Below are 13,209 nucleotides of genomic sequence, written 5' to 3'. Positions count from 1 at the left end.
CCTACAATAGGAACTGTGCAAAATCATACATGAATTGTGCCTTCACACAGTACATTTCACACTGGGAACCTGACTCATCACTTCAGGTCACCATAGGACTTTTCTGTGTCAGACTGGGAGTGTGAAAGATCTCAACTTCCTCATCTCTTTCAGGGAAGTAAAAACAGTGGTTTTTTTATACTGATTACATTCCACCTTACTGATATTCTTTTAGCTTTTCACCTTTGAAAATCTAAGTATAAAAAAGAGCAGCCAAAAATCAGAAGGGACTAAAAGAATCCCCTATCTAAAACCAACTGTAATCTTGTGCAGCCCAACTGGCTGCAATGGGTTTGTTTCCACTTACACTGATGTTGAGTTTGGAAGATGCTCTAGAAGAGAATAAATTTTTTTTTAGCCACTTACAAGTTGCAGTAAATGAAAGACATTAAAATGTAACAGGTTCTAATATCCATCAAACAATACCAAACAAGCTAGTCAGTCCAAATTTACCCAGCAACACTAAAACCTACTGATCAGTTAAAAGATTTCTCACATTAAAAGAGTAATGGAGTCTGTTATCTGTAGCTGTTCCTGTTTGATGCATGAAGCCATTTCTAGATCTAGGAAACAAGATGATACTATTTGTCATTCTTCCTCTAAATGGGTGGAAGGAGGAGTAGGGGGGGGGAAGCTCATTTGCGATAATTCCCATTTTGACTCATTTGGCATGTTTGCAGAAGTGTCATATGTTAGTTGCTTACACCACAGCCTTCCCTGCTGCACCCATTTTCAAGGTGGTTGCTGATTAAAGCAGAAAGCTTTGAGGGAGACTGGCTGATGATTCTTGTTAAACTGGAATTTCCAAGCCCAGCCTGAAATAAAGAACTTTGTTCCTGCCCTTTCAACGGACAAATTCCATCTCTGCCCTCAGATTCAGAAGCACAGGTACCACCAGCTCAGGTCTTGCTCTCGGTTACTTTGCATAACCCCTTTGAGTGCAGTGGAGGGTGCCTCCATTTGTGACAGCTAAGCTGGAACATGTTATTTTGGGCAGAGCACTTAAAAGTGCACACTCAGGAATGTCATGATACCGGGGTATTTTTTTTTTAATTTGTGCTCAGGAGGTTTGTACCAGATACCCTGATCAGAATCGGTCAGAATAGTTTCCACATGCTAAGCACTCCCAGCTTCTGACAACTTAAGTATGAGTTATTCCAGTTCAGAAAACAATGTCATTAATCTTTTTTTTTCTTTTCCTTTTTCTTTCTAATCTAATCTTTCTAAGACTCACTAAATACCTTTGCATTTTATATAGCTTATAAGTTAATCTCTTTTACCATAGGAACAGCCACTGGACCTTATCGTCTGTGTTAAAGCCACACAGCTGGTCCATAACGCTGTTTGCTTGCCTAAGTGGCTCCATTTGTATCGAAAGTTTCAGCATTTGTTAGCCCAGCTGGGAGCAGATGCTTGAACTAAAGTGTTCTGATCAGCTACATTCCTGCACTATGACATCCTCTTACTCTGTGCCCTTTCCCAGAGGAACTGACAGGTTCAGGAGAGAGTGGTGTTAAAAGAGCTGCTATTAAAATAGCTCACCAGAATTCAGGAGCTCAGTGGGCACAGGTTAGGTGAGCAAGTAAGGTCTGCTGGGTCCCCTCTTAAACATCTCCTGCTTCCATTTTATCAGCATAAATCTTAATATTTCTGCTGAGTTGTTACCAGATATTTCAGCTGCTATCTTGAAACAGAAATTCTGGCATTGGTTTCTGAGGGATCTAATACTTTTAGATTAATGATTACACCTTCCTGGGACTTAGTAGGATCACCTAGGAGATGTGTGGATTGTATTTTAGAAGCACTGCAGAACCAGGTTTCTTAGGTATGGATAATCTTCTTGGGGATATTAAAAAAGAAGCAGTCATTTTCTGAGAGATATTTTCTATACGCAGACCTCATTGTGTTTTGTTGTGTTTGTTGCTTTTTCTCTTTTTTTTTTCTCCTGGTTCAAATGCACAATAAACTGACCAAATCAGCTATACTGTTATCAAAAACTTTTTTTTTTTTTTAAAAGTGACATCTTCTGTCAATGGGAGAGGGAAACTGTAGGAATACTATTGGCCTCTATAATTGCAACAGAAGATAAGGGACTATACAGCCAAGCTACTTGAGCAATCAAAAATATCTCACAGAACATCTTTTCTTCCTCTAAATTCATTCTGCATTTTTTTCCCCTAAATGGTCTTTTTGCCTCTTTACAATCTCCTCACTTGATCAAAAAGGTTTTTCTTGCCCTTTGAATCAGAGACACCTTTCCTATCTCTCTCTCTGTCCTTCATGAACTTGCACTTGAAAGCAGGTTTCTTCACTAGCTTGTGCTTCCTCATATCTCGCTTTCTGGAATCATCCTAAATTTGTATCTATTGTTACACTCTATGAAAGATTTTTGGATACAACTCGGATGAATGACATCGTACAAAACAAAGTGCAATTGTCAACAGACAAACCCTTTCTCACACAGTGGCTACAGTAAGAATTTTGATTAAGGCTGTCAGTGCTTAACTTCAACTAATCTCCAGACCAGAGAAACAAAACTGAATTACCTCCAGAAATAATAGAACTGGTTAACATTTGCCCCATTTCTAGATAACCTGTGCTAGAAACTTGTGGCTCTCTTCCTCCCCTCCAGCTGATGCAAGAGATCTGTTACTACCGTTTAAGTGGTTTAAGTAACAGAACTCCTGATTTCACTGCTGGGGGGAGGCTACCAATACCCAGAGCAGGATAGGACACCTATACACCACATTTGTGAGCATGGATCAGACATTACACACATGGATGGATGTGCACAATGGAAATTTCATGCAGAATTTGGAGGCAAAGGGGATGAGGCAAGAAAAGTGCACATGAGCATGAATGTGTTTGATAACTTCAATCAGCAAGTATAACTCACATACACATATAAAACAATATCCTGGCTTTTTCACACTGTGTCAAGCAAAAATATTTCTCCTCCTGATTTCACTGGGAGCCAAGATGAGTGGAAGCCAATGCAAGTTGGTAGTTACTCTAGGTGAACTTCAGGACTTCTTTGCTCCACTGAAACTACAGGAAAATCCCACTGATCTTGTGGTGGACCAGGATTTTACCCCAGAATGATGGAGTGAAATAGAAAGCAGAAGTGGCTGAACTGTTGCTAATCAATATTGCAAAAAGTTATTTTTCTTTTGTTCTTAATTCCCTTTCTAATATGTAATTATTTTGGTAATGCAAATTGCCCTCTGTAGGACATATAGTAATTCTGTGAAATACGTGCAAATTAAACACTTATGATGTGGAAAAACACCTGCCCCTGAATGAGTCATTTGGGTCCGCACAGCAGCCTAACTTTATAACCCAGTGTCCTAACACAACTAATTTTTAAATCTGCATTATCATTTCAATCTAAAGTTCTTGACTTTTCTTCTTTCTGGAGGAAATCTGGAGGATTGTCTAGCTGTCTTTTTCTTTTGTGACAGCCTTAGAAGCAGGATAGGGAGGAAGGAAGAGAAGCTGTATGTCTCTCAGGGGACCAGAGTCACTAGGAATCATTGCAGGTATCAGTCCAACCTGTTTAGGCTCTTTGCATCACTTGAAATTTGTGATGAAGCTCAGTTTACACACATTTCCAAAAGATACTAAAAATGACCCCATAGCTCTGTGGATTCATTGCTGTTGCGACAGTGTGAGGAAAGAGGAGTAAACTGTGTCCTTCCAGTTGATTTAAAAAAGCAATGGAAATCTGCCCTCTTGCCAAGACTTGAGAGACAGTCCAGGTCTAACCTGTGCTTTTGTTGCTACATTGGCCCCTGAATATGGACAAGGGAAAAAAAGCAGTTTCTATTTATTTAATGCTCCAAGGAATCACAAGCTGCATCAGTAACACCAACTCAAAACCCCAGATTTTTAGTGTGCTGAATTATTTCTACATTTCAGGTTTCAGTGAAGGGGAGATAGCAGATTTAGGATAAGAATTAACAAAGTAAAGCCGGAATTAAAAAATATCATGTGTATTCTTTGTGTGTGCTTTAACTAGTCTATAACTGACTGCTAACACGAGGCATTTATCTTGTGACCACTGTGCTAATTGCCACCCACCTAGTGGTCTACCTTGATTTTTTTTCCTTGCAGGGATTTCCCGCCTTGCAGGGATGTCCCAGCTGCTCTGAAGCAGGAGGTGAACCACCATAGTGGCAGGCAGGTTGCTCTGGTAAACCTGCACCACCTCCACTTTTCCTTGATAAACACACCGTAAATTGTAGGTGGTTCAGTACCTGCTACATGAACAATTGAGTCATCCCTGTAGCCAAAGCATGAACCTCTAGAACAGGGGTGTGGGAACAATTACAGCTCTCCCATAATAAACCATACTGGCCTGTGAATCAGTACCCTGAGGCCCAAGTTTTATTGCCTGTGCCCAAAAACTTGCTGCTGTTTGGCCTTAGTCCTGTAAGCTGCCTGTGAATTTGCACTCCACCAGAGCACAAACCTCGCACAGTTAACAGCTCGCAGGCTGGGTACTGAAATCATCTGAAAAATGACTAAAAAGATAAGATCAACTTAACGTACAAGGCCCTTAAAAAACCCTCCGAGTGACTGCCTCTTCTCAGTCTTCTTGAAGGAGGGTTCCTTTGAAGCGTCTCCTCCGTTCTGGATGGAGTCAGTCTCGGCCGCTTGCTGCTCCCTGGAGTCTGGCTGCTCCCTGGGTTCCTGTTTGCTGCCTTTCTGCTTGCTCAGCTCCACTGTAGACTTCTTGTCTTTCAAACCCTCTTTGCTCTTTTGGCCCACAGGTTCACTTTCAGCTGGGGTAACTGGCCTCTCTGTGGAGTTTAATGTCTAAAGCAGTTTCAAACAATGGTTATTTTTAGTGTGAAATGTAAACATTTTGGAAGGCGATCCATAAATATATTAAAAAATGAAAGGCCACCTGGCAGGGAGAAATCCTGCTGTTCAACAGGTTTTCATTTACAGAGTTTGGGACAAACTCCTGCAGCCTTGACTTAGGGAAGGACTCCCAGAGAGCTGACAGAATTACTTACATGAGCAAAGACTGCAAGATCAAACCATCCCTGAATAAACTTGGTTTATTTACGTATATGTCTACACTAAAGCTGTTTTAAGAGGCAGAGAATATGTATGGAAAGATACAGAGAGTCACAAGCATGCATTGCCAACTGAGATTCCCCTGGCTTTTGCAACCAGGCTGTGAAAGCACCCAAAAAGTGCAAGGGAAAGGTTTGGGAAAGAAAAGAAGAGACACTACAAAGCAAAGGATAAAAACAACTCTGCTATAAAACTGCAACACTCCACCAAGAAATTAACAACATCGAGTTTGGCTATGGAAGGCCACAGCATCATAGAAAGTTTCATGTACAAGTGCAAAAGAAGAAAGAGCAAATATTCCAAAGACAAACACAATGACAGAGCACCTATTTATAGCAAAGGAAAAGATTCTGAAACTCAGAAAAGTACGGGATATGTTTGAAGTTCGCAGAAGAAAAATCAGATCTGGCAAACAAAGGATAAGACAATGAAGCAGTTGCAGTTTGCAGAGTAGTAAATGATTAGATATGTTTTTCTTAGGACATCTGTTTGCAAATGGGATTTTATTTTTTCTTATGCAAAAAATCATATTGCCTTATTTATTAACATCATAATTAAAATAGCACACAAATTTGCCATGCTGAAAAGCCAGAAATCTTACATCTGCCCTAAGGGCACAGCCCAAAGCTTAATGCTGTGTAATTTTTTCCAACTTTGGGGATTTTACCATTAATCTTGAAGTATTTGGTGTTCTAAAGGCCTAGGGTTATACACTTACATGACAAGCTTAGCTTTCCTTAAAAACAAATACATTTTTAGACATAATGATTTCAGAGAAAAACCAGAAAGTAGAAACTCTAGAGAAACAGAATGCAAATACACCTCTCGTATCTATTTAAAAAAACCCAAGCCACTCTAATTTTGGGGAAACAAGAATGAGAGGGGGTAGCAATACTACCACTGGCCTTTTTCACTTCATTCACCTTTCTTCTCCACCTAATCTTAAAAAGAACACATTTAAATTATAGAACCTGCAATCATTTAACACTTTCAGTCTTGACCAGTTAGTTTAAGTCCTCAGCAAAATACATGCTTGTACGAAACTATTTCCTTTTCCAAAGGACAGACATACGTGGATATATAGATTTGCTTACATCTGGATTTGTCTGCTTTTAGACTTTAAAAAAATACAGTCATGAAGGTAGTCCTTGCTCTAGTTCTGCAGGAGATATGTGAAGACAGCACATGAAACCCGGAGATGCAGGTGATTAGTAGTCCCACACACCACAGGCAGGCACCATCTGAGTGTCAATAGTTTATTAAAGCAAATTCGATAACCTCTGAGTACCTGTCATCTGGGGCTGCACAGACAGCAGACACTACCTGCATCTTGTTCACCTCACTTGAGGAGAGAGACCTGCTTGAATGCACTTCTGAGTGCCCAAGTGATGCAGGAGCTCTCCCAGCACAAGGACGAACAGAACTTCATAAACTCAAATTTCATTCTGTCTCCTTCTGACTCATTTCAATGATCAGATGGGAAGGTCTCAGTTCCTGAACCCATCAGTTAATTTGACAAGGTCCATCTTGCTCTTATTTGCCTTAGCTCACTTTTGAAATGTTTCTCTTTTGTACAATTGCAAATGTGTGCATTCAACTCAAAAATAACCACAGCACCCAAAATACAGCTATGAGACTGGATATCTCCGAGTTCAAAGGTGCCAGAACAGCTTTTGACCTTTATTAACACTCTGAAATCTGTGGGTTTATTCTGCGGGTGTAAAATTAGAGTAGAATCTTCCTCACCACACGTGTTTGATTGTGTAGGTGCCTGAGAGTTACAGTATTGCAGCCAAATCCAAACTGGATGCAACCGGACTATTTCTGAGAGCAGGTTTGGGTCTTTGATGTTAGTCAAACAAAACACTTAAAAAAAGATTCATAATACATTTTCCAGGCAAAATAAGGAAAAAAATTCCAATCAGATAATCTCTTTGAGGTGTTTCATATTAATCTTGAAAGGCAGGAAATTGGCATATTTTATATTGATGGGAGCAGCTCAGGAAATACAAAGTGAAGCCTATGAATAATGAAACATGTTAATGTTTCTTATTCTAAAGGGTGATCTGCACCTGACAGATTGCTTTTACTCTCTCTACATTAACAGTGTCACTGAAAAAAAAAATCCAAACAAACAAAATTAGCAGGACAGTGTTTTTCCCCATCATGTTACAGGGGACCTAAATCTAAGGCTGTTTTTTTAAGTACAGAAAGGAAGATTCCTAAATTTCCACAGATTTTGGATCAGTGTTGTAGTGCATTTCTGTAGCATACAGAATGGCAGTGATGAAAAGCAAAGAAGAATCACAGCATTCCAGAAATGCGACAGCATAATTTAAGGACATCATTTCACAGTAATTCTAAAAAAGAAAAAAGTCAACAGCAGATACAGTCTTCCTCGAGCTCTTCTGTGTAATAAACCTGTGCTAATTTACAGCAGTGCAAGCAAGAGAAGGAAGAAGTTGATTTAAAAAAAAATGGAAGGAAAAGGTTAATTAAAATAATAAAAAATAGATCCAGGACTGTAACTTTTACTCACTTAGATAATTTTACAAATCTGCTGTATGAAATAAGGAATAAATATCACAAGACAAGACCTTCTATATCTAAGATACTTTTAGAGAAATAATTCATAAAGATTAACCTTTTTATCATAGAACATCATGAAAAAAACGAAGAGTGAGAAAATAATTTTTCTATTAATTAAAAAAGGAAATAAAGGAAATTCTGAAAGGTCAGTTTTCAATACAACTTCAGTTTTGCTCTCAGGTTAAAGGAAATCCTATGTCTACACACAGAACCTGGGTTTTATCTCTCATTACTTGAATATAATTATTCTTGATATCTTGACTTGCAGCAGATTAGAGTTTGACTCTTAGAAAAGGTAACGGTATTTGTATATCTAATGAAAATGTGATTTTTCTGAAGCCATAAAGAATATTATGAAAAGCTCACATACAAAGTTTTGGTTTAGCTTTTACAAACATAGATGGAAATAAACAAAAACAGAATAAGAAATAATATTTTTACAGCTTTTGTTAAATTGCAGTGAATGGTTTTCATTCTCATTTTAATTTCTCTTCTGTAGACTTTCTACCTAAATGATCATCAACTCAGCAGACAAGTAAATCAAGTAAATTATTCTAGCTGTGTGTATCTAGTTTCACTGCCTAAGCCAAGGCAAGAAAGTAAAATAATAGCAAGAGATAGGAATAAAATGGAACATAAAAAGACTATTTTAAGAAAAGGAACACAACTAGAAAAAAGCATTTTAAAAAAATCTGATAGTGACTCTTTAAAATCTTGTTTAATAGCATGAATAGGTAAAAGAAATAGGTAAGTAAAGAAATATGTAAATATATGGAGCTCAGTGAGCATGCAGCACTTTTCTTTCAGTGATTTTCACGTTTCAGAGCTAGAGTTGTAGGGAAGTAGGTGACAACCCATCACCAAAAGATGAAAAAATCTAGGCACTTACTTGGTGACTGGGGCTTGGGTCATTTACCTCTTCTGAACTGGTTGTCCCTCCATCACCCTTGACTGACTAAAATAACAAAGGATTATAGGACTTCTAACTGGGTTCCTGTTTGAGGCATTAATTCAATATGAAAACACACATGAATCCAAAAAATGCAAGGTTTGATTTAAAGATTCTGTTTACAATGCTAAAACAAAACCAGATATTTTTGAAACTACCAACATTTTTTAAATACCCACTTCTCCCAGGCAGATTTTTGCTAGTTCTTTTCTATGTGAGATGATTGTCCCTTGCAAGTCAATTTTCCCATTAAGGCTTGAGAAACATGAATGAGGTCTCAGTGGACCAGAGATCTTATCAGCCAGTAAACAAGACAGTGCTATCAGCCCTGCCACGGGAGTTTTCTAGGAAAAAGCTTTTGCTTGCTTTTCAGAGACCAATCTGTCTTATAAGATCTAGTGGGACTTCCTTTCTATTTAACCACCACACAAAGTGCATAACCCGTGAATAATTAAAACGCACTATGCTTTATGGATATATTTTTATATTTTATCATCAGCATCCATTTTTCTCAATTTTTGCTTTCCATTTATGCCTTCTCTCTACATACATCTCAGTAATGGCCCTTCCTGGTGCACACTCTTCTCAGCTAGGACAATCAGAGCAGACCCTGAGGCTGCAGCACTAGCAGGTCATTCAGAGGAAACCTTGACTCTGAAATATGTTTTTAAGGTATGAGCCCCCGTTTCTATCTAGATTTAAAAATGAGGAAAATCTTGTTTGACAAAACCAGCTCAGCGAGGAAAAAATTACAAGATTTGTGACAATTATTTAGTTACAATTAGTAATATAAAAGAAACAAAAGGAAAAGTATGTACATGTTTAATTAAAAAGCATGTCAGAGGGTGCAACGTGGTATTCTCTTGAGTACCATATAAACCACAGAGCTTAGCAGTAAAGTATAAAATAAACTCCAGAATTTCAAAGTGCCCAAATTTAAATGTCATTTTTCATTGCAGAAGTTCAATGAAAACAATGAAAGGATGTGACTTTTGTTCTAAAGATAGATCAGGCAGATTTGTGGTTTTCTGCAGCTTGTAGATTTGTTACTTGAAGCACAACAGAATCAGCTTGATCCTGTGTATGGCATTATTGCAAGGGCTGATTTCACTCTCTGACTTTCCTATAAACCCACAGAAAATCAATATGTAGCAGCAGCATGATAGAAAACTAAATCACTTCCTGACAATTCATTATTTGTCACAAATCATGTGAAAAATTCTCTTTCTGGAACATGCTGCTGCTCAGTCTCTTGCATGTTTATGCTCGTGACTCTTTATCTGTGTAAGAGGTTGCAGACACGGAGGGGAGGAAGCACAGTGTGGTCTGTCTTAACATTACAGCATAGAAACTCAGTCCAGAGTGTATGAAGATGTATTGTGATAAGATCTAGCTTGCATTTCTATTTCAGTAAGTTTTTAAATGCCTTTGGGGGGAAAAAAAAAGTTTATGCTATAGCAGCAACCACTTTATTACCTTTTTTCCCTAAAATAATAAAAAAATAAATAATAGACTAAAGACCTTGAGATCTTTGCCTAGACAAAGTTCCCTTTTGCCTTCAGTAAAATGTATACATAAAGATCACAAGGATTTCTCTCTAGAGCGCTGCTGACCTCTTATCCTTACCTTTGGTTATTTAGCATTGCTGCTGCTGAAAGCTTCCTGAAAGTATTTTCTGCTTTCTGTGGCAATAAGGGTTGATCAGCATATCTTTAAATGGAGTAGGGTGGGGACAGGGAATAGACTTGCTACACTTTTAGGAATAATGAAAGAAAACTAAGGTGGGACAACATAAAATAGTAATTCTTGATTCCAAATACTATTTATTACATAAAAGTTTATCTACACAGGGACATAGGCCAGCTCACACACTGCAGACAATTAGGAAATAATATTTTTTGCTATTCCAGAAATTGATCCAGAAATAGGACATTTTTAGGCAGCCCCCCAAAATGTTCAAATTACCCTGCTCTGAGCTCCACGGTGCCAGAATTATGCTGCTACCAGGATGTGAGCTATTGCAAAGCTGGCTCAGGAATTCCTCTACTTTATGGCTGTTCCTGTAGGGTAGCCAGACCTCAAGAGAAAACTACAGTGGAAACGGACCTTTTCTGAGTGGAAATTATACCTTCCAGTACAGAGTCTGCAAATATGGCTATTCTGAGCAAAAGGGCCTATTAGAGATCTCTACAGTACTCAGCTCAGCTCTCAGCCCCATAGCACTGGAGCTTCCCCCACTTTCCCTTCTGAGAAAATCAAGCCTTTGTTGGAGTCTTAAATATTTCATGCATTTTCAGCACTCGCCACTAGTTCAAAAGCTTTACAGAAGCTAGTTGTTTAGCAGTGGCTTAAAATCCTTCTATCTGCCTTAGGAATCAGAAATACTGATTGACCAGTTGGCACGAAGCTGTATGGCAGCTACATAGCTCCAATTGTGCCCAACAGCATGGCAGTGATCCAGTAATCCAAAAGTTATTTGCAGGAAACAGCCTGGGATATACTTCAGGGACAATAAATACACTAAAATAATCCACAATCTGTTTGTAAATTGATAGCCAAAAGTAGAGCAGATGAATACTAAAGGTTTCAAAAAAAACTGTAATACCAGTAACATATTTAATACAATTCTGTTTTCCATAGGGGTTGATATTTGCTACTTACTACTTCTGTCTTTCTAGGCCAAAATCTGGATTAAACCCCTGCTCCGATTAGAGCAGGGTTACATCTACTGCTTTTAACACAGCTCATCATCTTCCCTGGTGACTAAGATAGATGTGGAACAGCTTTATTTTCCAATCGGTGCTATTTTTTTTTGGTAGGGTGACGTGATTTGAAGTCGTGGTTGCCACAGACATCAGAGTTTGACATGCATTGCTCCTGAGTCACCTTCTGCATACCTAGCACGTGCCATGGTGATGAGCCTCTATGCAGGATGACCACAAATCTCCTTAGATTTAGGAATAAGGTTGAGATTTTTCCAAACTGACTAATTTTGTAAAGTGATATTTGGAATTAAAAGCACATTGTGTGCACAATTCTTGGCTGATATTAAGAATTTCAGTTTAAATCTCAGATACAGCAGAGTAGTTATGTAGTAAAGTAACTCTGAAGAAGAAAAAGTAGATGCACTCATCATGGTTTGGGCTGAGGTTAATAAACAACCGAAAATAAAAGAAACACTAATATTTTGGAAATAAAAAAGAAATTAGGATTTAGGGTGTTGCTTGGACCCTCTAGGGTCTGACTTGGGGATTTTAACTGTTGACAATGTGACTGCTCACAGCTGTATAAACCAGCACGTACTCAAGAGCAGATAATTTGGGCAACCTGGGCTATTTATTACATTGTGTTATAAGAAACTATGTTTATCACATTTTAATTTATAAATTACTCTGACACCCACACCATGTAGCTGCCTGAAAATAAACCAGCATTGATTAAAAATAGAAGTCTTTCACACACACATTTGCAAACCCTGCCAAAATAGATCAACTGCTCTATAAATCCTCAAGGCCTGCTACAATTTTAATCAGAGAAGTGTTAGTTCTAGACTTGGATTCCACTTTCCTGGCCACTTTTCTAGACTCTTTTGAGGAATACTGCCTGGCTGTTGTTTGTAAACAAATCCATCAGGGTAGCTCTTCACACTATAACCACGAGATGATATCAGCCACGTCATCAGCTCAGTCATTTCCTTCTTCCCTTCGGTCTTCTGGGAAGGAGGATTAAATCCTACTTTGTGCCTTTCTTTTTCCATCTAACACATAACATCTTTGAAACAGCAATTGTATCCTTTTACTTGCCAGTTTAGCCAACCTACCTAAGCTGCCAAAAAAGTTTTGCTACTAAAAATATGATTCCCTGAAGCAAGCACAGGAGTTCATTGTGCAGTGCAGGGGTGTTTGATATGGCTAGGGCTGGCAGTGGATGGTCTCCTCAAGGAGCACCTGCCCAGGCGTCCTGGTTTTTAGCTGGAACAGAGCTGGTTTCTTTTTAGTAGCTAGAATAGTACTGTGTTTTGCTTTCAGCCTGGGATTTGTTATGAGCAAAACACTGATAATATACCAGTGTTTGCATTTTTCTCACTGGAAGTGAAGGACTTCATCTTTTGTCAGTCTACAAGCGCAAAAATCTAAGGGAGTGAGGAATATTTAAATTAATAAGCTAAATTGATGTTTGGATATGCCAATGGGATAGTCTGTATCATGTCACATCATGCTCAGTATATTAGTGAGGGTCTCTTCCTCTCTGGCTTTTACTCGGGCTCTCGCTCTCCTGGGATTGTCACTCCTCCGGGATCGTTATCTGGGAACGGGCCGGGCTTGGTCGGTGGGTGGTGAGCAATGGCACTGGGCATCACTCATTTTCATATTTTACTACTGTTATAATAATCATTACTATTTTCATATTAATATTATTTTAAGTTTTATTTTATTTCTATCATTAAATGTTCTTATCTCACCCTACAAGTCTCCTTACCCTTGCCCCCCAACCCTCTCCCTGTCCCCTGGGCTGGGGGGCAGTGGCTGAACAGGTGTGTTGGCTGC

General features: G+C 38.7%; 1 protein-coding gene across 1 annotated transcript in view; it reads right to left on the bottom strand.

Moving 5' to 3' along the window:
• The window catches only part of BCAS1 (brain enriched myelin associated protein 1), a 46,023-nt gene that overhangs the window by 891 nt on the left and 31,923 nt on the right, over positions 1 to 13,209 (bottom strand). Inside the window, exons 10-11 of the mRNA XM_029085439.1 lie at positions 8,603 to 8,668; positions 4,591 to 4,857 (exon numbers count right to left, since the gene is read on the bottom strand). Of these exons, the coding sequence (XP_028941272.1) occupies positions 4,591 to 4,857; positions 8,603 to 8,668 (333 nt within the window). The remainder of the gene's footprint in view (positions 1 to 4,590; positions 4,858 to 8,602; positions 8,669 to 13,209) is intronic.

Source organism: Antrostomus carolinensis, unplaced genomic scaffold, assembly GCF_000700745.2.
Source record: "Antrostomus carolinensis isolate BGI_N321 unplaced genomic scaffold, ASM70074v2 scaffold11780, whole genome shotgun sequence".
Taxonomy (NCBI): domain Eukaryota; kingdom Metazoa; phylum Chordata; class Aves; order Caprimulgiformes; family Caprimulgidae; genus Antrostomus; species Antrostomus carolinensis.
The sequence above is the reverse complement of the archived record's forward strand: the minus strand, read 5'-3'. Positions and strand labels throughout refer to the sequence as shown.